Raw genomic sequence first — 10674 nt, 5'->3', positions numbered from 1 at the left:
ACTAATAATATGCATCAATAGTAATAATAATGCACTAATAATATGCATCAATAAAAGTAGTTCAAACTCACCGAACTTCAGGAGCAGGCAGTCCTCTGACGATACAATCCAACTGGACTTTACTGCCCTCAGGAACCTCCCTGCTTTTGAGTCTCTGTATAAAGTGTGGAGGTTCGCACACGGGTTCCTCTGAGCTCTCCGGTGGAATCAGAGCCGGTTCCTCACACACCGGCTCCGGTTCCGGCTCCTGAGGTTCCTCTGCCTCATACGGCTCCTCTGTGACTCCACTGTTCTCCACTGGCTCCTCCATCTGTTGCTTGAGCAGAATAGGCCTTTCTCGATCTTCTGTATTAATGGAGTATGAAGTGCCATCAAGTTGGGTCTTATTCTGGTATCGGCTCCGGTGGGTTTTGCAAGTACGAGGCCGAATTCGCTTCGAGCTGTTGGCTTTAAACAGAGACGAAAGCTCTTCTATGAAGTCAGCTGCTTTGTTGAGGAACTCCTTCTTGGATTGGGTCTCCAAGCCGTATGGAGCGTTTCTCTGAGGTCTTTTGAAATCCGCCGCAGGTTCCCTAGCACTTCTGACGTTCCTGATCGCAGTGTCTTGGATGGGAGTCTGGACTGTGTGTCTTTCCGAAATGACCTCTGTTTCTGGAGTGGGTTTGTTGGAAGGAACATTAGAGTGGCTCACTGGTGGATGTGCGTCAGATCTCTCCTCACGTTCTCGAGGATCACTGCTGAACGCTTTGCAGGCCAGATCGACGCTCTTGTCCAGTTCCTCCTGGCTCAGGAAGGCAGACAGGTCAGGGAACTGTGGATCCACTATCCCACCGGAGTCGTCTGCTTTCTCCTTGAGCGTCCCGTAGACCAGGCGGCGAGGGCTGTCTATGCAGCTGGACTCGCCGTGTCTGTGATGAGCTCGGGCCTCGGCCAGGTAACTCTCACGCAGAAGCTGCGATAAAGACGTGGGCTGATCCATGCTGTTCTCCTGCATGCTGCTGGAGACAAAAAGACAAAGATTAAGAACATTAAGACAATAATAATCATCTACTGTGGTGAAACTCGGTGTGTTTTTTATCATGCTTTCTGCTAACCCACTGTCTAGTTTTCTAAAAAAGGACAGTAGCTTTCAGCAAATTAGCATTATGTTTCTGTATACATATCATGCCTACTTTTAGAAGTTAATTTAGTTTACATGGATACATAATTCAAAATATGATATTGAATTTATACTGCAATCAGATATGAGATATTATATTATTTGTTCTTATAAATACATATTATTTATGTATTTACCCGCTGGATATCATTTATTTTTAACTGGACTTTTAATAAAAAATGTTTTAACAAGATTGCACTCACAAGAAGCAGTTTCCAGGCAATTAAAAAATTTAGAGCTGAACACAGCTAGATAAACTCATAACTACTGTAAGATTGACTATTGGAAACAACAAAGTTTCTGACATTTCCAGGTTATTTACATATATTCATATTTCTATTAAACTTAAGAATTCCAAAAACATCCAGAATAAAAGCCAATTTCCTTCTTTTTTGTTCCACTACAAACAGAATTCTTAAAACGTGAGATCAGTCGTTAGATATTTAGAGCACTCTGAATATCAGAACACATTTGGAACAATTAATATCTTTTCCAGTTAGTTTTGGTAACTAGACATGGAGTTTTAATAATAATTTCTAACAAGATTGCACTCACAAAGAGCAACTAATAAAAACTGGGAGTAGAAAAATTCACATTCACTATAAGATATATTCATTCAGGCCTGGAAATAATAATTCTAAAATGTCCTGATATTTCAAAGCTTTCTATGGAAGAAGAAAAAAAGAAAGAAAGCAAATGCCATTTTCATTAAATGTATAAAATGCATCTACACTTTTGAAGTTATAAAAGTGAAAGTAAAAGTAAAGCCATAAAAAACCTGAAATAAAATAAACAAACAATAAAATAAGCATTAACTGAAATAAAATATTTACAAAAAAATGTATTACAGCAAGTTGCCAATTTTAATTTAGTTTAACTTCATGTACTAAAATAACTAAAACTGAAATAAAAGTTAATAAAAACTATATAGACATAAAAAAACTACTAAAAATGACAGAAATACACATCAAAATCACTAAAACTTTCACTAAAATTGAAAACTGATTAAAAATGTTAATAAAAACTATAATAGTTTATCAATGATACTAAAATAACACTGGCACATTTTACAAGAAAATATTCTTTCAGTCTTTCTACTTAAAATAAAATCACATTTAATTCATTGTGTTTCTTTGTAATTATTTGTGAAATTTACTAGCAATTTTTAATTGAAATCCTACAGTTACTTTTTCAGTGCACATTTTAAGCATTTGGTTTAGATAATTTAGAGGTTTTTGAATTCCTTTAATATTTAGAGCCTAATATCAACACATTTGAATCTTCCTAGCAAAATCTGAGAAAGGCTTTCACCATTGGCCCGCTGTTGTTATTGAATCCAGAAACGAGATACACCTGCAGATGCTACTGACACTCAAATCAGAGCAATTAACAGAAGCAGGATACCCTTCCAGCAGACAGCTGTTGTGTGCATTAATCCTGTGCAAACACACTCCAGCCCCCCGTCACTGCTAATTATAGCACAGCTCACTTTACATGAGCACTATAAAAAAATATGACTCATTACAAGCACTTTTGCAAGAGCAGAATGATCAGTAAACTATTCTATAAGAGTCAATGCATCTTTATTATGTACGTGATTTACTGACATGCCAAACTAAAATAGAAACCGAGTCTGTCTGGACAAACATACATACAGAGATGGATGCAATTTTATTCCAAAGTTAAGCATGATAAAAAGTGAGTGCCTTGCATGCGTTAAACAAAAGCATTACAAGTCATTAGACAACAAGGTGCTTTACCTTTGACTTGTGTGAATGTCCACAACCTCTAGGTCTACTGCACCTGCTTAGAAACCACTTAAATCCAATGCAGCTGCCAGAGCGTTTCCTAGTCTTCAGCAAAGTTAACCTTGAAGTTTACAGCAGCTACGCAGTGACCGCCCGCCAGTAAAGCAGAAACATGTGTCAGCGTGTCGGTGGCAGGTTATTTGAGGGAGGTGGAGGGTTTGAAGCGTGTGCCAGGGAACGATCGCTCCTCATTGGCCGGTGAGAATGCTGTCAGGAGAAGGGTGACACCTTTGTGAAGCACCTACGACAGTCTGGAGGACGCAGAAGCAGTGCATGATGGGTGTTAAAGGAATAGTTTGCTGGAAATATACTCACCCTCAGGCCATCCAAGATTAGGATGAGTTTGTGTCTTCATCAGATTTGGAGAAATGTAGCATTGCATCACTTGCTCTGCAGTGAATGGGTGCCGTCAGAATGAGAGCTGATAAAAACATCACAATAATCCACAAGTAATCCACAGCACTCCAGTCCATCAGTTAACATCTGGAGAAGACAAAAGCTGAAACAAATCCATCAAGACGTTTTTAACTAAAATACGATTCTATAATCCATAATAACGCTTCCTCCAGTGAAAAAGTGCATCTCCTGTTGTCTCTCACATCAAAATCCAGCCACATATTAGTTTAGAGCTGTTTAAACGCTGCTTGATCTGTGCAGATTTCTCTCCTGATTCAGACCAGAACACTTTCTCACCGGAGGAAGAGTTATTATGGATTATGGACTCGTATTTGAGTTAAAAAGGTCTTAATGCTGGATTAGTTTCAGCTTTTGTCTTCTCCAGATGTTAACTGATGGACTGGAGTGATGTGGATTACTTGTGGATTATTGTGATGTTTTTATCAGCTCTCATTCTGACGGCACCCATTCACTGCAGAGCAAGTGATGCAATGCTACATTATTTTCATGACAATTTACTCTCAACATCTCATTACTGCAACGCAAAAACATACATTGTACAATTCCTCTTAAAACATGAGACCAATCGCTAGATATTTAGAGACCTGTGAATAAACAAACAGAAATTTAGAGCTGAACACAACTAGAAAAATTCATTTTGCAGGTGCACTGCAAGATTTCTTTATTTTCCAGGCCTGCAAATGACAACTATAAAATTTCCTGATATTTACAAGTTTTCTACGAGAAACTGGGAGCTCCATGAATAATATGTCCAACTTAAAAATCCATTGTCCTTTTTTTGAGGACAATTAATTTTTTCTTTTGCATTGTGACATTATTTTCATGACAATTTTCCCTTGCATTCTCATTATTGCCATGCTTTTAGATTATAACTATAATACAAAACAACAGAAAATTACAGAAACAAGTGGGATCATATTCATTTTGGTAATAACTGTTTATTTTTTCAAGTGTTCTGCTTGCCATTTTGCTCATTTCATACATTGTTTTGTAACGAGGTTATAATGAAATACTCGTTAAAAAATTATTTTACATATAACTTTAGTTTAACTGTCTTTAGTTCTGTTAAACAGAAATTACCATAACAGTAGGAAATTTGATCAATCTGTTTTGCTTCCTTGTATAATAACTTTTATTAAGTTATAAACAACATTATAACATTATTATATAATGCCTAAACAAACTTCATATGCATCCACATGTGAAAATATAATATGTGCATTAACTAATGATCTATTTAGCATTATATAATTTAATACTGCTTGTTAATGACTTAGTTATTAAACAATTCTTGTCTCTGTTGTTTATTCTGAAAAAATGGCTTACTTGACACTTTATATTAACTTTAATTAAGGCATAAACATTATTATATAACACCTAAATATACTTCATATACTTTCAAATATGAAAATATATGAATGAAAAATGCATCAACTAGTGATATATTGGCATTATATAATTTAATAGTGCTTTTTAATGACTTAATGAAAGTTATTACACACAATTGTTGTTTCAGTGTCATGTGTTTATTCCAGATTAATTATTAGCAGCCCTTTATATCACACCAGGATTTCAGATGTACTTTATCTCTGCTGTTTTTCACAAACTGTTGTGGTTCCAGATTCAATGTGTGACGCACCAAAAAAAATAAAATCAACAGTGGTTGTCATAATAAATGATTGATTTACATTTTACATTTCACTTAAAAAGTCTGAAAGGAAGGAAGGCGAATAGCCAAAGGCACGTTATTATTGGATAAATCAGCTAAAAGTGTTTAATACTACTGTAGTGATCCTAAAATAAAAAAACAAGTGGGTAAGAATCTGCATTTTGAAGACCTTCATTCATCACCTGCTGAGACATTCTGCATCCAGTCTCGAACCATCCTTTCTGAGATCACAGCAAACCGGATGATTTCACTGAACGACAAGGCCAGGAAAAATGAGTAGAAAGTGAAACCAGCCTGCGTGACTGAATAAATCAATCTGGAAATATGTGACCCTGGAGCACAAAACCAGACATAAGGGTCCATTTTTCGAAATTGAGATTTATGCCTCATCTGAAAGCTGAATAAATAAGCTTTCCATTGATGTATGATAGGACAATATTTGAAAATCTGGAATCTGAGGGTGCAAAAAAATCAAAATATTGAGAAAATCATCTTTAAAGTTGTCCAAATGAAGTTCTTAGCAATGCATATTACTAATCAAACATTAAGTTTTGATATATTTACGGTAGGAAATGTACAAAATATCTTCATGGAACATGATCTTTACTTAATATCCTAATGATTTTTGGCATAAAAAAAAAATCTATCATTTTGACCCATACAATGTATTGTTGGCTATTGCTACAAATATACCCCAGCAACTTAACACTGCTTTTGTGCTGCAGGGTCACATATGATCAATTCAGTGAAGCAAATCCAGAACGAGAGAAAAGAGGCATTCTCACAGATCCTCTCTGAGTCTCTGCACACAACCTGAAGGCCCTAGAGATGATGCTCATATGTTTGTGTAGTTTGGTAAAGCTTTATGTGAGAATTCCCAAAGAGCCGTATGAAGACATGAAGCATCTCTGTATCAGATAAAGTCTGTGATGAAGTGATTTTTACTGAATTACGAAGGCTTGAATTGCAGCAGCGTGTCGGCGAGTGTATCGGGAAGCTTCTAAATCTCAGACGTGTTTGTGTCTTCTCACTGAAGTCGTGTAAAAATCCACTTGACTGTCACGATTCTTCACTCGCTCGCTTCCGCGACTGATCGCCCCTGCGGAAGGAAGGAGGCCAGGTGAGGTCAGGCGTGGGATTTGGCTTTATTTACAGATACAGGTGAGGTTTGCAGACAGCGGTACCTGGAGAAGCCGTTCTGAGAAAGCTCCATCTGCAGTGTTTTATCTTGAGCCGCGTAATACAGGAGCTGAGACTCAAGAGCAGGAGCATCGATCTGAGGAATGAATCTAGAGAACAGAGCCGGAGCAAGAGGAACCCAGTCTAGAAGAAAAAGAAGAAGATCTGAACTGACATCTTAACTTACACTACTGTGGAGCATTTTATAAAGAACTGGCATGTTAGAGGTGGAGATTGTTGGCTGGATTTCAAATTGATTTGATTATTGTGGATTCAGGAAAAACTCACTCTGAACAGCGATTTAATTCGGTAGCTTCTTAAAATGCATTTATCGGACTATCAGTGGATTAATGCGTTCAACGGAATTAATTGCAAGTGTCTTTAGAAGTCAATAGATTTCCATGTGACTGCAGTCCATCAGTCGAGTCGTTTGTCACGTTATTAAAATAGGAAATTAAAAATTTAAATCTATCTATCTATCTATGATCGAAATGCAAGTCCAAAAGGGGCAATTTAAAAAAAAAAATTTTTTTTTATAATAAAATATTTTTTATATTTTTATTTATTTATTTTTAGTAAATGTATATATTATATACAGGTGATATTAAAAAAGTATAAATGTATTTGCATTATATAAGAACATATATTAAAACAAATGGCTTTTTTTTTATAAAGAAATTAAGCACAAACACACTTTTCAATCAAACCTATTTCACATAATAACGTTTATAGTTTCAATTATAAAAATAGGTGAAATAAACATCATTTAACTAGTTTTATGATATATATTAAAAAAAAGAAACTAGGTAAAATGATGTTTATTTCACCTAGTTTTATAATTGAAACTATAAACTTAGTTATGTGAAATGTTTTCATTGAAAAGTGTGTTTGTGCTTAATTTCTTTAAAAATAAATGCAAAATAATTTAAAGAGAAAAATGCAGTTAGTTCTGAGAAAAGCTCCTGCATCGTTTGCTTACAGATGCCTCTTGGTTTGATATTTTGCATGAAATGCAATTAAATTTAAGTCACTTAAGTATCTAAATATTTTTTGGGGGCCACTGTAAATGCAATGCTTTTAAGAAAGTAGCTACAACTTAAGATACACATGAAAAACCATACACAGATAACAGAGATATGTCGTACTGGAGAAATGCTTGCAAATGCTGCATGCAAACAGAATGACGGCGTCACTCCGACACAAAACTAAACTAATAACTAAAATAAAAGAGAAATCCTCTCACCTGGCCGGAGGGCATAAAGGCCTTTCACAACACTTGCCATAGTTGATGGTTTGACTTGAAATGGCATGGAATGAGCCTTTTTGAGAAGAGCTGAGGAAAATGTAACATTTGAATAAATATATATTTACACAATGCATTGCAGAGTCCAAAGGCTTTGATCTGCACTCACGCAGTAGCGTGCTGACGTGTTTCTCTGCGACGTGATCCGAGAAGAGCTTCATGAGATCGTCCCGCAGGTCTCGGTTCAGCTTCGTCTCAATGTAGAACTTGTTCTTTAACACAAATGGGTTCAAATGCAGATAAATGCACACAGAATTCAAATGATCTGACAAAACAAGGAAAGTGTTGTGTTTAAAGTTATAGTCAAAACAGAGTATTGGCATTGTACCATATAGATGAAGACGGGAACGATGCAGTGCAGGGCGGCTGTGTACTGCGTCAGAGCCAGGTTAAAGTTTTCAATTAAATGTTCTGGTGGACTGGCCTTCAAAAGAGATGAGACAACAGAATTTTTTTTATTTTTTTATTTTATTTAGGTATTTATTGTTTTTAAAAAAATGTAAAAACTATTAAAAAATTATAAAAATAGAAAATTAATAAATTAATAAAAAGTAATTTTTAATGACAAATTATATTTAATTTAATTTAGGCATTTATTGTTTTGCTTTTTTTAAGAAAAAAGCAATACAAAATTAATTAATAAAAAATTATAAAAACATGAATACAATAGAAAATTAATTAAATAATTAAAAAGTTAATAAAAAGTAATGTTATGAGCACATTTTTAATAAAAAAATTTTAGGCATCACTTTGCTTCTTTTTTTTTTAAAACAATAAAAATTAATAAAAGTCTTTATAAATAAAAAAAAATGTATTAAACAATTTGATAAAAGTGACATTTTTAGGAGCATTTTTTTCTAAAACAATACAAATCTAATAAAAATTATAAAAACATTAATAAAATTTAAAAAACAATAAATGAACAAAAAGTAATTTTATGAACAGATTTTAATGACAAATTATATTTAATTTAGACTTTTATTATTTTGCTTTTTTTCTAAAAAAAAAATAGAATAATAAAATGTATAAAAACATTATAATAATAGAAAATTAATTAAAAGTTAATAAAAAAATTAATTTTATGAACACATTTAAAGAAAAATTATATACATTTTAGATATTTATTTAGCTTCTTTAAAAAAAAATCAATAAATATTACGTCTTTATAAAATAAAAAAATAATAAAAAAAAAATTTGGGTTAAAAACGTGTGAATAAAGACGACTTTGTTAACATTTTTCAATATAAATTATTTTTTTTATTAATGCATGTATTATTATTTTTTTTGTTTTGTTTTCTAAAAATCATATTTTGTCATGTATATCAATGTATACATCACAAACACCATATAAATGTGAAAGAATGATTTCATTGTGGTAGTATGTGATTTAAAAGCCCACAACAAAAGCAATACGTAGAGGTTTTAATGCGTCTATACACGGACCTGTAGCTCAGAAGACACTTGTTCTAGATGAGACGTGATCTTCCACATCAGGTCATTGTAGAGCAGCTCTGAGTGCTGTTGGCACACACACTTATAAACATGACTGGAAGAAGAAAACAGAAAGACATATTAACTAAAAAACACATCTGAGCAACATGTTATTTATTATTGCCAGAGACGTTTTGCTCCTGTGTCTCTAGGAACTCGTTCAGGAGTGAAGGAGCACAAACCTGTAGATCTGTTCATATGAGATTGAGATGTGCTCCATCGGGCTTTGAGTGAGCAGATGTTCAATGGCTCTCTCTAGTTTTGGCCAGTAAACCGTCCTGTATTCTTCTGCGGTCATCGCGTTCAAGACTAGACATCGACAAACAAACAGAAGCAACACACACACATGACACTCGCTGCTGAATGAGGCTTTAGCTCTATCGCTTACAAAAACAGTATTTCGGCAGTACCATGGTACAGTGATGGTGTCAGACAGTAAATAAATATAAATAACACACACACTGCTGTTCAAAAGTTTGGGATCAGTAAGATTTGTAATGTGTTTTAAAGAAGTCTCTTCTGCTCATCAAGGCTGCATTTATTTGATCAGAAATACAGAAAAAACAGTAAAATTGTGAAATATTATTACAATTTCAAACAGCTGTTTTCTATGTGAATATCTGTTAAACTGTAATTTATTTCTGTGATCAAAGCTGTATTTTCAGCATCATTACTCCAGTCTTCAGTGTCACATGATCTTCAGAAATCATTCTAATATGATGATTTATTATCATCAATATTTGAAACAGTTTTGCTGCTTAATATTGTTTTAGAACCTGTGATACTTTCAGGAGTCTTTGATGAATAAAAAGTTAAAAAGAACAGCATTTATTCAAAATAGAAATCTTCTGTAACAATATACAGTAAATAATTTTTATTATTTATTATTTTGATTTAAAAAAAAGAACAATACAAAGTCAACTAAAAAAATCAAAAAAATGGAAATAAAATAGAAAATTGATACATTAATGAAAAGTCATTTTTATTAACATTTTATTAAATTCTATTTAATTAAGGCATTATTATTGTATATTATATTAAATTAATAAAAAAAGAAAAATAATAAAATTAATTAAACAAAAGGCTATTTTTAAGAATAAGAACATTTTAATAACAAATTACATTTAATTTAGACATTTATTATTTAGCTACTTTTTATTTAAAAAACTATACAAATGAATTAAAAGTTTACATTTATACAATGTTTACATTTATAAAATATTTTAAATATTATTAACATATTATAATATATGTTCCTGTGGCTCAGTGGTAGAGCATTGCGTTAGCAGCGCAAAAGGTCGTGGGTTCAATTCCCAAGGAACACACATACTGATAAAAAATGTATAGCCTGAATGCACTGTAAGTCGCTTTGGATAAAAGCGTCTGCTAAATGCATAAATTATTATTATTATTATTAATTATTATATAATATTATATATATTATTCTTAAAATATAATATTAATTATAATATAATATAATATTATTAATTAAAATATTATATTAATTAAAAATACAAATTAAAATAAAGCAATAAGCCCCGTGAAGCCGTGGTTTACAGTGAATTTATAACTAGAGCCCGACCGATATATCGTTTTGCCGATATTATCGGCCGATATGAGCCTGTCGCCGATATATCAGTATCGGCGA

The 10674-nt window shown here is 33.1% G+C and overlaps 2 protein-coding genes across 2 annotated transcripts in view; both read right to left on the bottom strand.

Annotated features, from left to right (window-relative positions):
• LOC107728301 (myopalladin-like) overlaps positions 1–3289 on the bottom strand; it is a 25165-nt gene extending 21876 nt beyond the window's left edge. Inside the window, exons 1-2 of the mRNA XM_016538428.1 lie at positions 2920–3289; positions 72–998 (exon numbers count right to left, since the gene is read on the bottom strand). Coding sequence (XP_016393914.1) covers positions 72–994 — 923 coding nt within the window. The 5' untranslated portion in view covers positions 995–998; positions 2920–3289. The remainder of the gene's footprint in view (positions 1–71; positions 999–2919) is intronic.
• A 2773-nt stretch (positions 3290–6062) lies between these two features.
• Positions 6063–10674, bottom strand: part of LOC107728321 (CDK2-associated and cullin domain-containing protein 1-like) — a 5612-nt gene continuing 1000 nt past the window's right edge. Inside the window, exons 3-9 of the mRNA XM_016538447.1 lie at positions 9209–9335; positions 8979–9081; positions 7864–7959; positions 7645–7747; positions 7476–7565; positions 6238–6376; positions 6063–6152 (exon numbers count right to left, since the gene is read on the bottom strand). Coding sequence (XP_016393933.1) covers positions 6113–6152; positions 6238–6376; positions 7476–7565; positions 7645–7747; positions 7864–7959; positions 8979–9081; positions 9209–9335 — 698 coding nt within the window. The 3' untranslated portion in view covers positions 6063–6112. The remainder of the gene's footprint in view (positions 6153–6237; positions 6377–7475; positions 7566–7644; positions 7748–7863; positions 7960–8978; positions 9082–9208; positions 9336–10674) is intronic.

The sequence above is a fragment of the Sinocyclocheilus rhinocerous genome, unplaced genomic scaffold, assembly GCF_001515625.1.
Source record: "Sinocyclocheilus rhinocerous isolate Xijiao unplaced genomic scaffold, SAMN03320098_v1.1 scaffold247, whole genome shotgun sequence".
Lineage (NCBI taxonomy): Eukaryota > Metazoa > Chordata > Actinopteri > Cypriniformes > Cyprinidae > Sinocyclocheilus > Sinocyclocheilus rhinocerous.
This window is presented reverse-complemented; position numbering and strand designations above follow the sequence as displayed.